General features: G+C 32.3%; 1 protein-coding gene across 3 annotated transcripts in view; it reads right to left on the bottom strand.

The window, feature by feature from the left end:
- LOC140063248 (phospholipid-transporting ATPase ABCA1-like) overlaps nucleotides 1-23,645 on the bottom strand; it is a 52,259-nt gene extending 28,614 nt beyond the window's left edge. For 2 of the 3 annotated variants that reach the window (XM_072109766.1, XM_072109765.1), the window contains exons 1-36: nucleotides 23,239-23,644; nucleotides 22,658-22,791; nucleotides 22,111-22,305; nucleotides 21,265-21,476; nucleotides 20,791-20,924; nucleotides 20,083-20,213; nucleotides 19,486-19,680; nucleotides 18,902-19,101; nucleotides 18,129-18,247; nucleotides 17,878-17,999; nucleotides 17,363-17,557; nucleotides 16,339-16,529; nucleotides 15,759-15,883; nucleotides 15,062-15,180; nucleotides 13,885-14,070; nucleotides 13,277-13,473; nucleotides 12,728-12,852; nucleotides 12,241-12,344; nucleotides 11,503-11,697; nucleotides 10,641-10,816; nucleotides 10,206-10,328; nucleotides 9,600-9,727; nucleotides 9,280-9,401; nucleotides 8,528-8,722; nucleotides 7,707-7,912; nucleotides 6,705-6,827; nucleotides 6,175-6,305; nucleotides 5,838-5,974; nucleotides 5,336-5,536; nucleotides 4,171-4,370; nucleotides 3,576-3,685; nucleotides 3,217-3,347; nucleotides 2,635-2,823; nucleotides 2,212-2,405; nucleotides 1,512-1,639; nucleotides 985-1,106 (exon numbers count right to left, since the gene is read on the bottom strand). In XM_072109766.1, coding sequence (XP_071965867.1) covers nucleotides 985-1,106; nucleotides 1,512-1,639; nucleotides 2,212-2,405; nucleotides 2,635-2,823; nucleotides 3,217-3,347; nucleotides 3,576-3,685; nucleotides 4,171-4,370; nucleotides 5,336-5,536; nucleotides 5,838-5,974; nucleotides 6,175-6,305; nucleotides 6,705-6,827; nucleotides 7,707-7,912; nucleotides 8,528-8,722; nucleotides 9,280-9,401; nucleotides 9,600-9,727; nucleotides 10,206-10,328; nucleotides 10,641-10,816; nucleotides 11,503-11,697; nucleotides 12,241-12,344; nucleotides 12,728-12,852; nucleotides 13,277-13,473; nucleotides 13,885-14,070; nucleotides 15,062-15,180; nucleotides 15,759-15,883; nucleotides 16,339-16,529; nucleotides 17,363-17,557; nucleotides 17,878-17,999; nucleotides 18,129-18,247; nucleotides 18,902-19,101; nucleotides 19,486-19,680; nucleotides 20,083-20,213; nucleotides 20,791-20,924; nucleotides 21,265-21,476; nucleotides 22,111-22,305; nucleotides 22,658-22,791; nucleotides 23,239-23,380 — 5,637 coding nt within the window. In that variant the 5' untranslated portion in view covers nucleotides 23,381-23,644. Of the gene's footprint in view, nucleotides 1-984; nucleotides 1,107-1,511; nucleotides 1,640-2,211; nucleotides 2,406-2,634; nucleotides 2,824-3,216; nucleotides 3,348-3,575; nucleotides 3,686-4,170; nucleotides 4,371-5,335; nucleotides 5,537-5,837; nucleotides 5,975-6,174; nucleotides 6,306-6,704; nucleotides 6,828-7,706; nucleotides 7,913-8,527; nucleotides 8,723-9,279; nucleotides 9,402-9,599; nucleotides 9,728-10,205; nucleotides 10,329-10,640; nucleotides 10,817-11,502; nucleotides 11,698-12,240; nucleotides 12,345-12,727; nucleotides 12,853-13,276; nucleotides 13,474-13,884; nucleotides 14,071-15,061; nucleotides 15,181-15,758; nucleotides 15,884-16,338; nucleotides 16,530-17,362; nucleotides 17,558-17,877; nucleotides 18,000-18,128; nucleotides 18,248-18,901; nucleotides 19,102-19,485; nucleotides 19,681-20,082; nucleotides 20,214-20,790; nucleotides 20,925-21,264; nucleotides 21,477-22,110; nucleotides 22,306-22,657; nucleotides 22,792-23,238 lie in introns of all 3 variants that reach the window. The other variant, XM_072109763.1, reaches the window with a different exon arrangement.
- Nucleotides 23,646-23,760: the final 115 nt, after the last annotated feature.

The raw sequence follows: 23,760 nt of genomic DNA, 5'->3' as shown, positions 1-23,760 counted from the left end.
TTTTTACATCTTATAACAGTATTCACAGTAAGAAATGTTCGATTCAAATGACGACCAAAAATGGTTAATAGGTATTTGCAGTACTGTATTGTCAAAGTATTGCAAGTTTATTCTCCAAGGGCTCATAAATTTACCTACTTGTGACCAAGGCAGACTGAGAGATTGGAATGTTCCATTCATTTCAAATCAATACATTTGCATAAACGTATATTAAATCTATCAAAATAGTATTTTTTTAAGAAAATCGGCCTGTCTTCAACATTATGATACTGTACTCGAGCTGTTCAACCGGTTTTCAGCTATTAAAAACAATTATCGTAGGAGGAGATAGGAAAATGCGAAGCCTCCTCGCATTTTTGTGGCGGGTATTTTTCAAGATGGACATCCATTAGACAGTGTATACCACGATCGGAAAACACCCCTATTTGGGGCAAATCGTTGAACCTAAATTCGTTTTAATCGTCAATAACTAATTATCTAACTTAATTTAATTAGTAAACAGGGTTACATCAGGTGGTTAAAATCAGTACCGAAAGTACGAACCAACTTTATATACCATCGAGTAAAAATTCTAAAAGTAAGGCGCGATTTACCGAATTTTGCCCTTACGTAAATTTATATATAGACTATGAACTATATGTAAATGAATGTACTGAATGTATTGTATATCATGTATGTAACAATCAAATATGTAGAGCAATATACAGACACTGTAGTAAGCACAATGATAGGTTCATGGTTTACGTTATGCAAGGCTTCGTTTTATTTTTGTGTTCAAAGGTGTATTAACTATTATGTACGATTTGCTGTGGGCAATCTGCCTCGGTGGAGCCCAACATGTATATGGAGAAGCAAATAAAGGTTATTGTATACGTTTATGATTGATTTGCGACTATCTACGCTGGTTATATAATCACAGTCAACATTGAATCACATTGTATGCTGGAAAAAATATGTTAATTTTTATGCTTATTTATTACTTACGTTTTCAAGAATAACAAATGATTGAAGGAGATCTTCAGCCGATTGTTCTGACAAGCCTAGTTCATTAATCAAGTACTCTTCCACCTTATCAACATCATGGAACATGTTGCCAAATTTGAAGGCTAGTAGAAATAAGAATAACTATTATACTACAATTGCAAGAAATCATTTTCTTGGTTATTCGCACTTGGCGTTTGTATGTATAACCTAATTGATGAGTATAAATGTAGATTGTTTCTCTAGTTTTTTTTTATCTTATCTGTGTTGTACAGCATTTTTATTGTGTATTGTTGACACCTCATTGCTAAGGCTGAATTTAATTTATCAGATGCAGAAATCCATGACAAATATTTCAGTTAAAAAATTCAAATATTCTGAGTTTTCAAAATGATTACGGAATAAGATAAAATTTTCAAATTCAATTGCAATAAATAAATTGCTTCAATAAACAACTACAAAGTATTTGTACTTTCTTATTTGGCTCATAATATAACAACCTTATCTGTGTAATAATTATGGTAACTTACTAGGCAATTCCCCAAGCAGATTGCGAATAAATCCAAGGTTTTCCAGTGCATCTATAAATGCTGCAACCTGTTGATACAACTCATTTTCGCCAAAGATAGGTGAAAGGTCATCAAGGACTTTATCAACACTGTGAATGTAGAAGAAACAAAAATAAAACTCTCTCTTCAATATATAGAAATGTTAAAACAGTTTAATAATATGTTCTCTATTTCTTTATCAAAAATAGGGACTTTGAGATAAGTCACATACATCACTGCACATCCATACACATGGAGTATCAAAATAATTATATTCGTTCTTATAAGCACTTCACATATTACCAGGGTAATTGTTTGTTGATCAAACATGTATGGAAACATATTCCCATAATGCAGCTAGTAATCAGCACAAATGTATGTCTTGATCTAACCAGGTACCCATTTATACATCTGGGTCGCGAGAGGCACACATCAGTAAAGTATCTTGCCTAAGGATAGAGAGTTGGAATCAAACTCACGATCAGTAATTCAATGTGTCCAACACACTACGCCACACGCCATAGGGAGTTGTACTGGTATGGAGGCCAAAATGGTGTCAGATTCCTAATTTCTCTTTGGGCTGTGTTTGTATGTTTGTTTGTACAAACTTTTGCTATTGTCGCATCAACACACTTGAGGATCTTAAACCACATTTGAAACATGCACTCAAGTTATAAATTACCTTTTAAATATGTCCGAGAATTCACTTCCGGTGGAAATTATCTCAACCAATTCATATACACTGGAGATACCATTCTGTACTTCTGTTGGGATTTTAAATAGTTCTTCAAGATTTTCGTCACTTATGTTCAAAGAAAGACGAAACAAGTTTGCCAAGTCTTCTAGCAGGGACGAATGCTCTGTCTCGTTCTTCATCTAAAAGAATAATATAAAATAGTGTGTGCCATTTATAATACTATAAATTTACTATACTATAACTATTTAAGAATGTACTAAATATTATCTATATAATATTGTTTTAAGGTTTGTATGGCGTAAATCAATGATATGTATACAGTTTGTGGTCCACCACGTACTGTACAGTATGTAGTCCTTTGATAGTTCTCAGTGATAGAGCTGTTAAAATAATTATTATAATGGGTACCTCTCGAATCAATTTCAAAATGTCAATAGATTTGTAAATTTGCTCGATTATTTCATGGTTTTCTTCAGAACATAATTCACTGTACATGAGATCGGAAGACGAATCGGTAAACGTGAAAATGTCTCCAAACATTGATTCGTTGCACAGAAGATCATATATGTCGCCATCATACTCGTCCAAATCAGACAACTGAAAAAGAATGATTTTTATCAAGAAACACGTTTTAAAATACAATAGAACTAACTTGTCTACACTATCAAACTTTATGTGGCACATGTGCCCATATATGGTGATGTCATAGCACTACCATATTTGGGCATATCACCACCATATTTGGGCACATCACACTTTTTTGTCAAATTAGTTTGGTAGTGTAGACAGAGCCTTACAGTGAATAAAACGAGTGACAATATAATATAATTGTTATATACTATAACCAACTCCTAACTAAGAAACACAATTAAGAGGGCATTTTGTGGTTCTAAGGTAAATAAAACGTATTCCAAATAAGGATATGGAATTTTCTACACAGGATAATTAATAAAATATGTTACTAAAGTGTAAATAACTTCAATTTCTTACCACATCAGCATCTACGAACACTTCCAAGATCTGCTCAATAAACTCTGGCGATACGTTCAATGTTTCATTAAGCCATTCTGCAAACTCGGTGGAATTCTTCAAAATGTCAGCAAGTTTTACTAGTATTTCAGCTGTAGAATAGTTAATAACAGAACATTAAAACATATTTGACATTACAGTATAATTTAAAGTTTTTGATAATTGAATATAAAACTAAATATGCATGGCACTGCTTCACTACAAACCCTAGAAAACCACAAGACAGACATTATATCATAAGAGTAAGACCAATCTCATTATTAATATACTTATAATTAGTCAAAGCACTAATACAGGTATGGTTTTGGTAGAACACTCACTTGAATTGTCCTGTGGCATTTCATAATCTTCAAACAATTCGATGATGATTTTAAGAAGATCAGTACTACTACCTGAAAACTGCTCAATGAGAGAAATTATTGACGTCAATCTAAAAAAACACAATAACAATTGTTGATTCTATTTTGATATAGATTTGAAGCTGTCCACACTATCAAACTACAAAAATTGTATCCTAATATGGTAGTGATACCTGTATGCCCAAATAATGGTAGTGATATGACATCATGTCCATATGGGCACATCACATTTTTATCACATAAAGTTTGATGGTGTAGACAGGGCTTTACAAGTTTTCAATGAATACAATTTTATCAAGGACAAAATGGAAATACATACACTTTACATGGTACTCCTGTATTAAACAAATCATAATATATTTATAAATTCCAATTTGTGTTATTATAGAAGAAGGATTTCAGTTATATTTTGAATAAAAATGATTCAAATTATACTAAAATCCCAGTACAGCTTATGCTGTACATTGTTTGAGCATATCTTTTAAATATGAAAACCAGAAATATATGGGATATAAATGTGAGATACGGTACATATCAATTCAACAACAAAGCATACCCATCTACTTCATCATTACTCAGTTGACTTAAATAAGCCATGAATTCAAATATATCTCCTAAGTACTCTTCTAGAATCCATTCTCCATCTGTTAACAGGCTGGTAAGATTGCCAGATACCGTGATGGCGTCATAGAGGAATCTTTCTATATCACTGGAGAACACAGAACAGTTAAATGGCCGTGTTGACACCTCTTCAATCTATTTTGGAATAAAAATGATTCTATATGTCTCATTTTTGAAAATTGTAGGTGTGTTAAACTTTGCGCTTCTGAACACATACAAGGGTATATGGTGTGCTGTTTGTATTGTAGCATGTACCAAATTTAAATAGCACACCTCAGGGCATTTTAGGTGTGTTAGGTGAGCGATTATTAGTTATAATGGGTTGTTCAATAGTACAAAGTATATAATCATAAAAATGCAAACAAAATAAAAAGTGTTGTTAGTAAAATTCCAACATTTTGTCACATTTACGTGTAATAAAAGAAAATTCTTAAATTTAAACACAAAAGATAAGTTTGTGTGATGATTTCTTATCAGACCAATGAATGATTTCATTTCAAGAAAAGTTTTGGTTTATTTTTCTTTAACCTATAATAATAATATTTCATTCTTATATAGCGCATATACTGTACTGTAAGCAAGCTCTCAATGCGCTGCACATTATTACTCCCTATAATTAGGTTTAGGATGAAATTGAAATGAAATATATATTTATACTGGGTAACCTCTTCAGTCAAAGACTGGTCTCCCAGAGGGCCCAGTTGGTGATCAGTGGCTGTGATGTACTAATACACTGGGGTAACCCCCTACTCGTCTCGAAAAATGTACTTCTTTAAAGTGCACACAAGCTAGTTGTGTACACTGGACCTACGGTTTATAGTCCTTACCCGAGAAGACTCGTTCTACCACCAGAACCATGGAGCCGATGTTATGGCTACGTAATTACGGTTCCACTGTCTTAACCGCTCGGCCACTCACTCACTCACAAACAGGAAACAGCATAGTACAATGAGGTTTTCAGTGTTGGGGTCTTTCTCACCAATAACCACCATAATACACAAATCATGGTGCATGAGGTCACACAAAATATTTATGTTTCATTGACATGTCATTATATACATGTAGAATTCTAATCTATGATATAACTTTGATCTACTCACATCCTTTATTAAAGTAGTTGCATCAATCATTTTATACATCTCTTGAACAAATTCAGTTTCTCTGATCTTATGTAAACTACACATTGTGGTTACTAAATATCCAAGATCAACTGATTCGTCGATTCCAAAAACAAATTTGAGAAGTCCTTCTTCACAAAGAACACTTTCAAATTGATCATAATTGCTGTAGATGTACGACATCTGTAAAAAAAAACAGTATAAAAATTTGTTATCTTTAGATAAATAAATTATAGGCCTATCAGCAAAGAAGCATCATAACTGAGTCCCAGCAGTACATGCTAATATTGGTTGTAATAGACTAGATGTGATCAGGTGTTAAATAATTTTGCAAATCATTTTTATGTGCACATACAACATGTAACAATAAAAATCAAATTAAAATAAATATAATCTATAAAGATAACTGAAAGGTCTAGGCCTAGACGGGCTACATAAGCATTTTTGTAGGCCTAAGGATTTGTCATTTTGAAATATAACTTACTAGATTAAACTGATCAGTATCCATCAATACAACTGGAAGAGAGTTCATTAGACCAGGCCAGGTATCAATCAATACTGTTCCAAGTTCTAAGGTTGCATCTGTATTGGCCAATAGGGCTTCCATTTCCTCCATCTTTTCTGTTGATCACAAACATTTAAGATGTACGTTAATAATCAAGAATAATCATGTTATCAATAAACTATCCAATGATTGCTTGTTGGGTACAGTATACAGTATAACTGACTAAATTGATATATAGAGACATCACAAGATAATAAGGATTTTGTAGTTATAAATAACTATTTTAGCCAATCAATTTTAGGGTTGAAATACATACCAGGCAGCTGTAAAATGCTGTGCCTTGCCACGACCATAACAACATCCATCTGAACAATCATTCCATGAATCATCTCGTACAATGTATTATTCATTGGTAACATCTCAACCATATCACAAATCATAGATGAACTTAACAAAAGCAAGTTATTGGGTTAGCATTAACTATTGGTAACACATCTCAATTCAGTAAAAATTCAAAGATTTAAACAATATTTCCTTAGATTATTGAATTACAAGATACAGTGGCATATCCTGGATTTTAAAATGGCAGGGGGGAGGGGGGGGGATATAGGGCCTAAAAACGGTGAGCTTAATTTGATGTCTTATCTTTTGCATTACAAATTGCAACATTTGGGTGGTGGGGGGGGGGGGGAGATCTGGGGAGGCTGGGATTAAAAAAAAATTTATTGTCGTCGTAAAAATACAAAGAAATGTTGGTTGACATCTAAAAAAAAAAGCAACGGTACACACAATGATTACAAAAGAAATAAAAGTGTCATGAGATATTCTTAAGGTATCAAACTTTACCTGATATTCTGGAAGTTTGGTAGGCCTATCATATCCATTACATTTCCACTAGAATTCATCATATCCATCATCCATGGGAAGTCATTCAGGTATGGAAGAAAGTCTTCAATGATTTGCATTAAACTGTTGTGTGGAAAGAATGAAAGAACAATTTGTCTAATGGTAGTAGCATATGTACAGTAGCATTCTTATAGAAGAGACACCTTCAAGACCCCGCCAAAATATCTCCTAGAATCCTCCGAACTAGGGTTGGATATTATGTGTTGTAACATATAGTCCTTTTGCATTTTACATCCTTAATAGGGGTGTCCCAAAGGAGGAGTTGTATTGTATAAGGACCTAACTTCGGGTCTCAGAGTGAGTCACAGATTATATTATTTATATCAGATATGTTTACTCCCCTTATGTGATTTAGAGTTTCCATATATTTATTTACTACTAAATATATAACTTTATGTAGTAAACTGGAATTTGTTTATACCGCGTAACCTTTTCAGTCAGTGTCCAGTTGTGATCAGTGATTGTGTTTGGACTAGTATACCGGGGTAACCCATACTCATCTCGAAAAAGATGTACTAGGTTCTTTAAAGTATACAAGAGCTAGATGTGTATACTGGACCTATGGTTTATAGTCCTTATCCGAGAAGACTTGTTACCACTAGAACCATGTAGAGAGTGAGCCTTGAACCCTTGCAAATGTTATGGCTACGTAATTATAAACCTCGACTAAGAAATACCGGAATGGTGTCCGGCGGGGGATAGTTTATTACCATTAGTTAAGGTCTAATGTAAAGCACCTAGAGGGGTCAGTGATCCATTAGGCGCTATATAAATACTGTTTATTATTATTATTATGGTTCCACTGTCTTAACCGCTCAGCCACACAGCACACACACAGCATTAACTCTCTATACAACAAGGGCTATTTTATAAATCATTATCTGTTCCATTTTCTTGTTGAAATTCCTCTAGAGGTAAATTATCTTTAAAAGAACTACTCACTCTTCAATATGTTGAGCAGTCTGCTGTTGCTGTAGTGCCTCTAGACGTGCCATTATCTCATAATAGTCACCCATATCTGGAGAGCCGTATAACATGCTGAGCCACGAGAGGAGTTCCACAGCTTCTTGTGTTCTTTCAACCACTTCTGACCACTCCGTATCTTCTAGTAGAGTCATTGGAGATGTCTGATATATAATTCTATCAATCTGAGAAAGATAGTGAAAGTGTTTATTCCATAATTGATATCATACAGCACCTCATATTATAATCATGATTTGATATTAGTGTAAGTTTAGTTGGTATTCAAATAAGTAACTAAGCTAATATTATTTAAAGGTTTGCATGGCGAATAACACAAGTAAAGTGAGATTGGTGGAACACTATGTATTTCCAAAAAAATTAGAAGCTGGTTGTAGCTTTCAGTCAAAAACTTCACTGAAAACTTTTGGTACCAGTTGAAATATTGTATTTATACTGGACGACCTCTTCCGTCAAAGACTGGTCTCCCAGAGGGCCCAGTTATGATCAGTGGCTGCGATATACTAGTTCACCGGAGTAATCCCTTACTCGTCTCGAAAGATGTACTGGTTCTTTAAAGTGCACATGAGCTAGATGTGTACACTGGACCTATGGTTTATAGACCTTATCCGAGAAGACTCATTCAACCACCAGAACCATGGGGTAAGTAAGCCTCAAACCCTTGGCGATGTTATGGCTACGTAAATTACGGTTCCACTATCTTAACCGCCTGGCCACTCACTCACCCAAAGATAAGGACATATTATTGCAAGTACTTGTCTTCAATGAATATGAATTAGTACCTGTGCTGTAAATTGGAGAATATCTATGTTATGTGCATTACTGGCATGGATGAAGAAAGCCGTTGTGTTCATTCTGCACATTATCTGTTGAATAGCAGTTGAATCAAATACGTCAAGAATATTAAATGTCTCGTCAAATGTTGTGGCGTTGCAGAATACGTCATCCCATGCCCCATGGTTATAGATGCTTGCAAGCTGAAACAAGAGTTTTATGATTATTATAACAATACAGCTATTAAGATTTCGAGGGTAACAAAAATAAGCTTAACGATAATGGCATTATTACATACAGTAAGGTCTATTTAATTATTTCACAAACTGGAGTAACATCCATAAGGCAATAGTTTTTTTCATATAATGAATCTAATCATATGTTATGTAGAGAGTTAGTCATATGTTGCGTATTTACCAATAAGATAAGAATTTTCATTTTAGTGTACCCCCTAGTGTACACAATTAAAAGAAATATAACTTTATTATAAATTTTATTTTCTTTTGATTTGTGTCTTTAATTTTAATACATTGTGTTTTATTTCAAACTATTTTAACTTATAGACAGTACTGTAGTTAGCACTGAACCAGAATCGGTACATTTGAGTTTAAAGCTCTGTGTCTACACTATCAAACTTTATGTCATATCACTACCATATTTGGTCATATCACTGCCACATTTGGGCTACTTTGATAGTGTGAGCAGAGCTTTAGTGTGAGTTAATCTAAAGGAAAACAAGAAAAGGAGAGATTGGACATACCTGGTACACTGAGATGAACTGAGAAAGAATAGAAGTTTTGAGTTCCTCAATGGGGACATTCATCTGTTCATTTAAAGTTTCAATAGGTACACTGGTGTTAAACAATCCAATTAAAGTCTTTCCTACATACAAAGAATATACATGACATTTTAATTAACCAGAAATAGTCTCATTGGTATTTATGTTGGCCTATATGAATGGATATTTCTTGACATATTACACACTCTATAACAAAACACTGAAATTCAATTTTCACGAAACACTCACATCCAATTCTCAGTACTAGGTTTATAGAAATAACATGAAACAATAAAACCTACCCCTGTCTTCTGTCTGTTTTATAATCGATTCCAGAATCAGGTTATAAATCTCTATGTATGGTTGTACCTGTTCTTGTAGACCAGCGTCTTCAAAATATTGTTCAACATCATCTACGATGTTTGTTAGACTAACAAAAAGAAGAAATAAAAAGAAAAAACATATGAAAAGCTAAATAAGACAACAAATAAAGTAATAGAATAACTGTTACTGTGTACTTTAAACATTATATATGATAGCCATTTTTTTTTATGACAGAGACAAGTAATACATATCCAATATTTGGTTATAACAACAATTTCCAAACCAATTAGACATAATGAATTTTAAGGATTAAATATAAAATTGACAACCTCATTAAATTACAGCATTTATTAATAATAATAATAATAATAATAATAATATTTATTCAGTCATCAATGTAAAAAAATAACCAGGAATGAGAAATAGGCTAAAGCCCAAACAGATTCTGCACTCACTCCATACAATACAAACAGTTAAGATAAAACCATATCCAAGATAACATTACATTACATTACATTACATTATTATTAATAGTATATAAATAACAATTAAAACATATGGTATTGCTTTTATACATATCATACCTAATATTACCAGATGAATACATTTCTTGTAGTTCCATGGCTGTATGTATATATCCGTTGATAAGTTCTGACACGTTACTATTGGACAAGGAACTTAGTAGATCATGAAGCCTGGTTACATTTCTATAAACAAATATCATGAAAAAGTTAGTAGTTATTGAATACCATATGCATTTTAATCTGTACATATTTTACTGTACTGTGCATTTTACTTTGTGTTTTAACATTTTACTGATTTTATTCTATTTTATATATTAAGTTGCCATGAGAAAAAACAATTTAAAATCTTTCGTTGAACTATTTGACAATAAAGTTATCTTGTATCTTGTATGACACACAATCCTCCAATCAAATGACACAAATCTACATTAAGTATTTAAAAAAAATAAAAAATTTGTAAACAAATAAAATTTGTGTGAATACGGATATACTTACAATTCATTAACTGGAGTATTTAATAATGCAATTATCTCATGTAAAGTTTCTTCAAGATCTGCTAAATTTCCGTCAGAAACAATTGGTTTTATCAGTTCAACAATAGCCAGTAGTTCTTGAATTGCATCAAAATCGATTGCTGACTCATTAAATAGAACCGACAGAAAACCATCAATCTGAAAAAAAAAACAACACTTGGTCTGATAACCTGTTGGTAGATTATACAAAGCTATGGGATTGGGTGCAAGTGAATACTGATAGAAAGAGCAGGCACCCATAATTGCTTTAACATTGGCATAGCTGAATTTGAACTAGCGCAGCGAGGCAAACCTCTGTCATGAAAGGTGACTGGAGTTTTTAAAAGTGCATACAAGGACTTCCGTTTTGAAGACATCAGAAAGACTTGTTCAATCAAGAACTATAGTGCCTAGAACCAGTGGCCATTTCATAACTGTAGGTGGGTTGCAGTATATCTGCTTTAACCGCCTGGTCACACAACTCAAATTACTTGGTAAGTCTCATATATTGTATAAATACTATTAGGTTGAAAAGTTGGGCTTGGCTGATTATACTGTGATAGTAATAGATAGTTATTAACTTTGAACAAAAACTGGATCGGACAAAACAATTATGTACCTGAAAAAATGTAATTTATTATAGCAAAAATACTGAAATTGTCTGTCAGAATATGGTTTTTGGTTAAAATTAACCGTCTTTGTCTTTTGTAAGTGAAATATTATTTTTTTTTTAACAGAAGTGAATAACTTGATTAAAACTGTAAAATGGCCTATTCAAAGTTTGATTTTATTAATCTTCATTTTTCATGTTTTTGGGGACAATACATCTTTAAGAAGATGCTAACCTTATGAATCGATTCCAGAACATCAAATCCATAGTAAGCACTTGCATTCCTAAATAGTACTTCAGTACTCAGATTACAGAGAGCCATTTGCAGAACTGATACATCAACTGAATCAGTTAAATCAAACATTTCAATGAAGGTTGACTGGTTACACATGATATGTTTCCATTTATCTGAGTTCTCTATCTGTGCAAACTATAAACATTCAAATGATTAGTAACTTAAAATTGAAAATTAGAAACGCATTTATTTAAAACAAAAATGTGTATAAAACAAAGTAAGAAGGTATTTTGCTACTAATTTAACCTACGGTTTTATACACACAACTTTTATATACATCATTTTATGTCCAGCACTAATTTCATAATGAAAAATTTAAATTTGTTCAATTAATTTTTGTAAACAAAACTAGATAAATATACGATATGCTGTTGGTCAAACAGATAACTTCTTTTACGTTCAAGATATATCAAGCAATGTCTACACTATCAAACTTTATGTGACAAAAACATATATCACATCATATCATATCACTACCATATTCAGGCACATCTCACTTTTTTTGTCAAACTAGTTTGTAGCTTGATAGTGTAGACATAGCTTAATATATCTTGAACGTAAAAGAAGTTTAATCTGTTTGACCAACAAGAGCTTTAGATTAGATATTTGTTTTGCTAAAACTCAGTTAGTACATTAAAAGAATAAAAAATGCAATTTAGTTTTACACCCTGTATGTACCTTATATATCAACAGTAAATTGTCTATGATGGCATGAGTTATGTTTTGTTCTGTCCATTCGTTGCTTTCTATCATTTCCATCAATGTTTCTTTCACTAGTTGCTCTATAATTAATAAAGTAAAGAAAACAAATTTAGACGATTCCAAACACTTTTTTTAAAATGTTTTTTATAGTTTTGCAATGAATGTAATAAATTAATGATGATTTGTTTGTTAATTGATGAGAAAGCCGTGTTTTGAATATTAGATTGGTTTAGGCCTATTAGTGTAAACACATCATCTTTGATTTTTAGCGATAGTCTGCATTTTCAGTAATGCTTTAGTTTAGAGTTGAAAATTGAAAATATATTGGAAATATTTTTTAAACACCCACTCTTGTATGTTAAAGGATGATATAAACTGAGACCTCATTTCATCATTTTCTTGAATCATTGTACATACTATTATTTTATTGTGATTTGATGAATAAATGTATTTGTATTTGTACCTAGTTCATCAGGGTCTGTTATGGCAAGCATTAAGATCTCTGTGACATGTTTAAGCATTGGTGACATTCCTTCAAGGAAATCTTCATCTGAAAACTCTCCAAGAAGTTCCAAAACATCAGTCAAGCTAAAAAAGAAAACAATTCTAATTGAAAAATTATGCAAAAACTGAAACCATTTCTGTTGAACACTGTAATTAAACACCAGCCTCTGTGACCATCAGAGGACAATATATGGACAATACCACATATTGCATTGAAATCCTATTTATACTATACAGTGGCGGATCCAGGATTTTGAAATAGGGGAGAATTGGGGAAATGAAGGGCTGAGCTTAATTGGATGTCCTATCTTTTGCATTACAATTTACGAAATTTAGGGGGGATCTGCACCTGCTATATGCTCACCAGAACACTACTTTCAGTAACAAATTTACTACTTTTTCATTGTAAGAATACTTCCCGATTTATTTTTTAAACTTTCTTCCTCCATATGAATGAACGTTATAAATTATTAGTTATAAATTAAATCATATTGATAAATATACTTACTTAAGATGTTTAATTTCCATTGAGTAATTTCCAAGAAGTTCAAAGATTGATTGAAAATTTATATCTTCTGGATCTATTCCAACATGGAACATTGGTGGATTTTCTAGTATAGCTTTAATGTTACCAAGTAACTTCTCAACATTTGCATGGAACTCTACCAAATCAAACGTTGCGTTTACATCTATATTTTTGGAGAACTGAAAATAAAAATAAAATTAGCAGGTGAGAAATGATGAATATAACCAAATGATAAATTATAGATTGTGCCCCAAAACATGAAAAATAAATGTAAATAAAATCAAAATTTGAAAAGGACATATTGTATTTTTAATAAAATGATTTACTTCCGCAGGTAATGAAACTTATTAAGACAAAATAATATTTGAATGAAAGTTTATACATGCTGGTAAAAAATATAAAATTCTTGTCAGTTTGCTTAAAAAACATTTAAGACAAAATACATAGTTAAATAACAATAGGCTTGTTTTTCCAGTTAAATATTTTTATTTTCCCGATCCAATTTTTGGTCAAAGTGAATATATAGCTATAATTCTCATTCCCAACTACAGTACTAAATAAAAAAATCGAACTAGCATTTCCTACAGTACCTCCATTGACCACAAGTCAAGTAAAGAATTTGTTGAATTGAGCCATGCTTGTAAATCCACGCTACATAGCATTTCTTGTACTCTATCCACATCTACATTTTCTTCAAACTGGAGTAACGTAAACAAAATTTCCTGATCTCCACATAAACTAGTGATGAGATTATCTTCAATATAAGCTTTGATGATCTAATTTAAAAAAAAAAATTTTTACATTCTATTAAAAACAAAGTAAAAAAAAATTTTTAAATTAAAATAAAATGCATGTGAAGCATTAAGAACATCTTCTAATCTAGATAATATTTTTTTTACTGATACATTTCATCTAAACATATAATAACAAAGACTTGTAAGGCCTACATGGATTATATTCATTCAATATAATACACAAATAGGTGCTCACATATAGTTCGAACCCAGAATATGGATTTGGTAGTCAGTATCTCTACTCTAATCTGCAACTCCTGTTATTTAAGTTGGTATTGTGAAATAAACATTTAATTATTAAAAGACATTAAAGACCCCTTCCCTGCAATTTTGGACGTTTTTTGGAAAATAATACATATATATCACTTTAAAAACATTAAACCATGTCATTCCTTGTCTTAAATGTACGTTTTATGGTAAATTATGATAAAAAGTGAGAAACAATGCACTACCTAAGTAGCTCGCGGCGATCGACCTCTCGTGGACGGTCTCAGGCCTAGCATAGCTAGGCTTAGTTTTGTAGGCCTAGCTGGTAAACATCGGTAACGTACGAACATCGTACGCTAGCTATATACCTAGCCTGACGTTGTATAGTTGCTGCATTAATTGTCTTTCTATTTTTGCCAGACTCCGTTGATACAAATTGGGGAAAACCCGGTATTTTCGCTGAAAAGTTAGGAGTCTTCCATTTGTTTTGGCTTCACGATCGATCGAAAAGTGGGCGAATTACAGGTGAAAAACAACAATATCAATCCGCGCGCAATGCATTTTGAGATTTATAGCGGGCCGCTATAATTATTAAAATCGATTTATTTTTCACATTTTTAACCGTTTAAAGACGAAAAAAGTTATCGCAATAGGACCATATAGTATTATTTTTACATTAAATATAGTTTGTGATCTTAAATTAGATCTAAAAAACGTAGGGAATGGGGCTTTAATATGTCTTTACATAGATAAACATTAAACATACCATTCCTGGGATATAAGTAGCATTTTCAATGGCTTTTATGACATCTTCTTCAACACCTTCGGCTTCCAAATAATCAGTTAAACTTGTTATCAGTAATTCAACAAATGTTTTGTTTGTACCTATAAAGATATTGAAACCGTAATTTCCCATGCACCTTCTAATGAGTTTTTTTTTTATGTAAAACAAAATGACAATGCTGTCTGAATCTCAATGAAGATACAAATACAATAAGCAATAAGCTAAATCAAAACAATAACACTAGCCTTATAGACTTTCATTCAAGGTCCACATAAAATATAATCAACGTCTATAAATGTAAATTAATGATCTACCTGTATTGCATCTGTAACTTACGTATGCATTTAATAATCTGATAATAATTCCATGTTAATTTAGAAATTTTACTTTTGTACAAAAGGCACAATAGAGACCAGTCTCATTTAGATATAAAAAATAAATAAATGAAAATTGAAAATAAATAGAGAGTATTTTATAGTCAAATAATAAAGGAATTAGTTTAGATTATGCTTGATGTGCTTTAAACAATGATCAAATCAAGTAATAAAGCTCTGTCTACACTATCAAACTAGTTTGACAAAAGTGTGATTTGCCAAAATATGGTAGTGATATGACATCATCATGTCCATAATGTTTGATAGTATAGTCAGAGCTTTAGTAGTTATAGCACTGGTCTTACCTATCAGTTCCTCCAGTTCTTGGTTGATAAATTCAATATACGCATTGGTTGTGTGAAATATGAGAGATAATTCATCACCTAGATGCATACCGCGCTGATTTCGTAATAATTTCAGAAGATTGGTACTAAATGATAAATCAATGCCATGATTAATTAATTTTTTTATTTTATTACACATTATTTATGACCCTAAACAGCATATGCTGATAATCAAAGAGCCCTCTTGATGAGTGACTGTGGCTGTGTACACCGGGGTAACCCCCTACTTGTCTCGAAAGATGTACTAGGTTCTTTAAAGTACACATGAGCCAGAATTGTACACTGGACCTACGGTTTATAGTCCTTATCCGAGAAGACTCGTTCTACCACCAGAACCATGGAGCGAGTGAGCCTCGAACCCTTGCCAATGTTAATATGGCAAGGTATTATGATTCCACTGTCTTAACCTTGGCCACTCACTCACCATAGAAAAGATAATTGATTTTTCAATCAATGTTCAACAAAAATAATATCTACAGTATTATAGAATTAATATTTTTAAATTCATATTGTAATTTATATCAAAGATCAATAAACCTACGATATATTAAGCTCCCCTGTCCATTCATCTTCTAGGTCATTTAAAATTTCCAAGATGTCATTCAATTGGCTGTCTATCCATTCTTCATTCAACATTTCAAGATTTGGCGGATTTTCAATAAGAGCCGCAACAGAGGTGATAAACTGACTCACTACAATGGAACTCGCGGTTAAGTTGAAAGATGATTGAGGCTGATGAAATAAAATAATTAATACTATAAACAATAATAACAAATGTACTGCAAGTGTATTCTCTTGCCATTTAATTGACTTAATTTTTTTTGGTGCCGGGCATTAATTTTTCCCACTTCAATCATGGAAGATTCTATTGCATGTTCCGTCAGCTTTTTGCAAGAATGTAAAATTTTTGTACAATGCAGTAGGCCTGAATATTCTGTGAATGTCTGCAAGACCTATAACTGATGTGACGTAAAGTTATTGGTCTATTGTGCATGTTAAAGAACAATTGGCACCCTATTCAACAAGAGTAGAGAATCGTCTTGCGGTGTACTGATATGGGTAGATAAACGCACTGTTGGCTGTCGTGGGTGCATACAGGGCAAAACCCAAATTGTCCTAAGTTTCCAGTTAAGCTTAAGGAAGATTATAATGACATTTACATTCGTGTTACATTTACTATGCTCCCATGGCTTGCATTTTTGCATGCCTATTTATATAGATATTCATGTGTTTTTAAAACTTTACTATGTTAGAAAACAGTGATTTAAACAAATTGGTACAGTTGTACACATGGCTCTAATAGTGCAATGGTATAATACTAATTTTGAGTAACAAAAAAAAATTAATCATGTTGACAAGCATTTGTGATATTATATCATGTCATATGTATGCTACCTCCAGGTGTGATGATCTGGAAGGTGCCGCACAGCTGGCTACCATGGGTAGTAATCCAAATTATAATTACATTTATTTTTATATATTTATGGTGCTTTTTGCAAGCCTGATATAGATATTCATGCGCATAACTTGTTCATTGTTGAACATTGACTCAAACAAATGGGTACCTCAAGTAGTTGGCTGTATGTTGCAAATATATTCCCCCATTCAGCTTCCAATGTAGGGAGATCAAGAGAGCACAGAGCAGTATGTAGTTCAGTCACATTAACACCTTCCACTACGGTCACAAAACTTTCCAAAACAGTTACATCAGAGCAGAAGGCAATCAACGGATCAGTTTCATTCATGAGGAACTCCATAAACTATAAATATAAATATATACATGTAATATCATACTTCATGTGGACCAGTCTAGATCTGATTCGGTACCTGACATTCACCTCACAAACTTTCATAGAGACCTGTCTGACAGTGATAAATCTAAAGCGATAGCAGTAACTTGTAGAGGTATACTCTTTACATAAGAAAACAACCATATAATTTTCATAATTTTCGAATATCATTTACAATACACACAGCTTTTTTTGAATTGCAATAAGTATTATCTTCCATGATATTTTACAACTATTTCTACCCTTCGTCTTCACACACATAGTAGACAAGGAAAAAACTATTAACGTACTGCCTGAGTATCGATTTCAGAGCCTAACTGCAGACCAATGATATTTGAGGTTTGGTCTAAAACAACTTCAAGATATTCTGGTGTTGCGGGTGGAAATATATCAGCAAACGTCAAGTTTTGACCTAAAAAATCAATAATACCAACACGTTATATTACAAAATGCTTTTAAACATTCCCATCAAGTATTTGTTTATATATAGACAAGTTTTCTTTCAGCTAATGACATCTCTATACAATAAGAATAAACATACCTGGTAAATCATATATTTCACCATTCAGGTGTGCAAGTATCTGAGTTATGACAACTGAAATATTCCTAATAGATTCCACATCCTCTGATTCAATTAGCGATTCCAATAAAGCTTGCAAACTGAGAAACAGATTTAAAAGTATGTTATTGAACTTTTTAAATTTAAATTGTTGTAAAAATCAAGTAATTATTACTAACATGTTTACTAATATTAATTTGTTTTAATATTTGAAGAATCTACATTAGGAATTTCTTAACAAAAAAATTGCAATTGTATAAACAATTGAAGCATGAATAGGTTCATGGTTCAAGATGTGTCCCCAAAAATTAAAAATAAAGATTAATAAAATCAGACTTTGAATAGGCCAGTTCACTTCCGTAGAAAAAACCCAGAATAAATGATGTTATTACTTATAAAATGAAAAAATAAAAGGACAAATTCAACCAAAAACCCATTGGCTGGCAGCAAATTTGACTATTTTTTGCTTTAAATTACAGTTTTTTTCAGGTAAACAATTTTTTTTCCAATTCAATTTTGTGAATAACTAATATGTGACATTAAAATGGCTTATTAAAAAAAAATAGCTTTTATTATTCTTTCAGGGGACAATATAAGAAATAATCCAAATATAATAACCTGTTACTGTAGTAGGATAATTTCAACAATTCTTCATAATGAAAAGTGGTTAAAAGAATATAATAATTATAATAAAGTGCAGTAAATAACATGTTACGCCGCTGTCAAATATTAAGTGCACCAACTATATTACTTACTTTTCCAGATCCTCAACAGTATCTATCTGGTTGAACAGCGATTCAATCCAACCATCGTATACAGTCTCCAGTTCCTCAAGGGTCTTTTCTAGCCACTCAAAATCAACTTCAACTTTAGGAGGATTTGCAATAAGCGTTTGAATTGTTTCTGATAGTTCCATGGCTGTAGCAAGATGTGTTTGAAAATCAGCTTCTTTATCCTTTAAAGAAAAATACTTTTTGGTAATTAATTAATTGATTATTGTAAAGTCAACTCTCCCAATACCGGACACCTTTGGGCTGACCAAAGTATGTCTTGTTTTCTGGAAAGTTTGTATTTGGAATGTGTTTCAAATGGTAAAAATGAATTTTGGACATTTTGGAACTCAAGAAAAGTCTGGTTTTGGGAGAGTGTCCGGTTCTCAGAGGGTCCAGTATTGGGAGACTTGACTGGCAAAAAAATACATGCATGATATTAAAAAAAGATCGTAGGAAAAAAAAAGTGTCTTGCAAGGACCCAAGCAATGCCATTGGACTTGAACTCCCGACTTCGTGTTCAAGTCCAACACACTGCACCACACTCCATTACACAATACAAACATTACCTGCATAAGCGCATCAGTTATTCCAAATACATCGAGTAATTGATACTGGAGCACTGTCATATTGATTTTACAAATAGCCTCTTCAACTTCACCAAGATCAGTGGTACTATCTGGCGGCAACATAAAGGTTTCGTCAAAGCTTCCTTCTTCACAGAGAACAGTAAACGGATCTTCCATTGCGAGGAGCTCAATGAACTGTAAATTTAATATTAATACAACTCTAAGGTACAGGTTTACAATATCAGCTGTAGATGCCAATGATACCTCAACTAAGGTCCAACAACTGTTACCTACACCATTGTTTGTTTTGTTTTTATATATATTTTGATTTTAGAAAAAATCCTGACATACAACAGGACTTGAATCCAGGAGCCTTGGATTGGTAGCCAAGCATCATAACCACCAAGCCACAACTCTATTCCAACCAACAACTCCAGTCCGTTGTATTTCTAGTATTATTTTTAGACAATTTTGTAACTTTGTACCTCCGTGAAAGCATCTTGCACCCCTGTCTAACCACAGGTGAGCATAATTTTGTCTTTTAATAATAAACAACATTTAATTGTAATTTGTATTTCTGGTCACTGTTGTACATACCTTAGATGGTGAAATTGTCAAGCTAAGGAAAACATCAACAATTTCTGGAAGAACATCGGACAGTTCAAGGAAATCTCTGATCTCGGATTCGTCCTTAAAAAGTGACTCCAACTTTGGAAGATCAATTGTTCCTAGAATTTACAAATAATTTAATGTTATCAATAAAATCTTTTTTAAAAAAACTGCGGTAAACCTTAAACTGTGATGAATTCATTCTACGTTTTGTCATTTATTTTTCAAGAAAAAAAAAACTTATACTAAAAATACTTTTTTTAAAACCTATAATATATAATATAATGCGACATTTATATAGCGTTATTTCATGAAGATCAGAGCGCTGTGGACTTAGATGTTACAACTTTTCAACAACATTCTTCTCCCCTAAGGGTCACATCGTGTCATTGGCAGCCAACTACGGCGCCATTACGTCTGTCCACGAGTGTGTGAACTAGTACACCGGGGTAACCCCCTACTCATCTCGAAAGATGTACTAGGGTCTTTAAAGTGCACACAAGCAATATGCATATGAAATATAATATAAAAAACATTAAAAAAGATCAATATTGTGCTACTTTTTTTATATGTACAGTATGTGTAACTCTGATCAAATAAAAGTCAATGAAGATTAATTCCAAGATCCAATTAATTATAATTAATAATTGTTTAACACATTACTTGTTGAGCTCAAATACAAAACAATTACGTTACCATTGACTAATTTAAGCAGCTGATCATTTAGTGCACTATTAATAGAGACAGCAAGACCAATTTGTTTTTGGAGATCCTTATACCACGATTCGTTAGCAAACATCATGCTTAATTGTTCCAGTGTCATTTCATAGCTAAAATATATAATAAGAATTCTTGAGAAATTAATAGAGTTTATATATTTCATAGAATAAAAGTTTATACAACTTTTGATCATGAATGGCGACAATATGGATACAAATAGTATTAGTAGTAACGTTTTATAATCCATAAATAATTTGGATTGGCTAATAGAATTTCCATAACTGAAGTGGTTTTCATATCAAATTCATATTCATATTAACCATATTTTTTCATTTACAATTTTAGATATGATGTTAATTAAAATTTTAAATTAATCTAACTAATATAATTTCCATTTAAAACATCTAGTTTTTATCCTTTTTAATAGGAAGAATAAACATATCAACTTACTTCATAGTATTTCCCTCCATTTCTGCAAGCCAGAGATCGGTGACAGCTGTCAAATTTGCCAACGTTGTTTCGAGCCATTTCTCATCCACCCTTATCTGAGGAGGATACATGGCTAATGTAGCGTACACAGCATTCACATGCTCCTGTAGTATTATCTGTTCCGTCAAGTTGAACGGTTGTGGTTCAATACTTTTGTTTGACAGAACTGATAACTAAAAGTAAAATTAAAAGGAAAAATATAAGTCAAAATGAGAGAATGATTTGATTTGATTGGTAAACAAGAACAATTAATTTGAATTCTGCGTATCTTATTTGCTTTCATTGCATCGTCACATGAAAATGTGTTGGTACAGTGTACAATCATGGGCATAATAGAATTATCTCCATTACTGAGTATCAATTCAGAAGCTCATGCCTTTATCAATTGAATATTTCTTTTTATTATGAACAATTTGTTTCTTATTGTTATTCTTTATTGCCTTAACATCTAAAACACAACAACAAAGTACTTTAAGTGGCAGGATAGACAAAAGGAAATTAAATCCCTATGGCTTAAAGTCACATTCCTCTGTCTACACTATCAAACTAGTGTGATGTACCCAAATATGGTAGTGATATATCCAAATATGGTAGTGATATGACATCATCCTGTCCATATATGGTTACATCACATATTTGTTAGTGTAGACAGAGCTTTACCGAGAGGTAATTTGGTGGCATTTTACTTGGTAGACAAAACCGGATTACACCAGAAGTATGTCTGTGAGAAAGTGTTCACAATGAATTGAAAAAGCTTAACTTGTTAAACCTAGGTTGTCGCAAAATAAAAACGTTCAATTAACCTACCTCGTGCATTATCTCATCAAGATCAATTAGTTCTGCTAATTCAGCTTTAATTAGGGAAGCGTTTATTGAGCACAAAGTATCTTGAACCAATTCAACGTCGGTCTTGGACATATTAGACAGCGTAAAGTAATCATTAAATGTACCAGTCTCACAAAGATACATAAATGGAAATGGAACCGAGAAAAACTCCATCATCTAATAAAGAAAATGCGATGAAATACATTTTGGTTAGTGATACTGTAATGTCCTCTAGTTTTCCAGATAGTGTTTGCTATTTTATTATTTTAAGCTCTCTCTAAACTATCAAACTAGTTTGAACAAAAAAGTTTAATATGCCCAAATATGGTAGTGATATGCTCAAATATGGTAGTGATATGACATCATCATGTCCATATGGGCACATCACATATTTTGGTCACATAAAGTTTGATAGTGTAGACAGAGCTTTATCATTAATTCACATTAGACAATACAAAAATAAGATTTATAAAACAAAAAATTGGAAATTTTTTTTAAAAAGAAGTATATAATATATATATAATAATACCTTTTCTTGATCATTTGTAAGACTTAGTATAAGATCGACTACCTCTGGTAGAATAAAACTGACTTGTATCAACTTTCGTGTTTCCGTTGCATTCACCAGAATTCCTTCAAATGTGGGTATACTGATTTCTAAACCTGTAATGTTGGATATCAATAGAAAACTGAAGAATGACACAAGTAATGCAAAGAGAGTAGGACTCCCGATCTTATGATCAGTAGTCCAATGTCCAACAAACTGTGCCACACGCCCTTACATTTAGGACGCTTTTTGGTGGGTTTTTAAAATTTTATTTTCGTTCATTGTGTTTTATATGTTTGAGAGAATGAGGTATTATTCATAACCACAGGATAAATAAAAAAAAAACGTATAGGCCAATAGCATTTACAATTCCATTTGGTTGTCTGGATAGAGACCCACAGAAACAAATAATGAATTGATGGATTAAACAGGCCTAAAGCTTTGTCTACACTATCAAACTTGATGTAACCATATATGGACAAGATGATGTCATTATAACTAACATATTTGGGCATTTTTTTGTCAAACTAGTTTGATAGTGTAGACAGAGCTTTTCAACTTACCATATAAATGAGGAATGTATTTAATGCTCAGTGACGATATATAGTCTTTAATTTGTACATTTCTTAGAAATTCATAATACCATTCCTGAAATGTGGTATTGTTGCCCATGTATGCCATTATCAATTCTCCAATGTCGGACATACTGAAATAAAAATGTATGCATCATCAATAAACATAATAGCTCTAGCATGTTTTGAACATCATTCATGTGTTTTTATATGTTTAATGTGATTGGTTGAGTTTAATGGTGATTAGGACAAGTGTATCAAAAACAAAGCCATAGTGCATGTTAAAGGCACTACCCATTCATTATGGTGGTAGAACAAGTTTTCTTGGATAAGGACTTTAAATTGGAGATCTAATTACATCAGGCTTGTGTACACTTAGAAAGAATAGGTATTTACCCCAATGTCCAATCTATTTTAGCACTACTGCTAATCACTAATGACCTTACCAATCAGTTTGTTACAGACACCTGTAGAGGAATAACTAATGATATTGAGATACAAAAGTACACTCTG

Source organism: Antedon mediterranea, chromosome 11, assembly GCF_964355755.1.
Source record: "Antedon mediterranea chromosome 11, ecAntMedi1.1, whole genome shotgun sequence".
NCBI classification, from domain to species: Eukaryota; Metazoa; Echinodermata; class Crinoidea; order Comatulida; family Antedonidae; genus Antedon; species Antedon mediterranea.
Note: the sequence above shows the minus strand (reverse complement) of the source record. Positions and strands in the feature narration are given on the sequence as shown.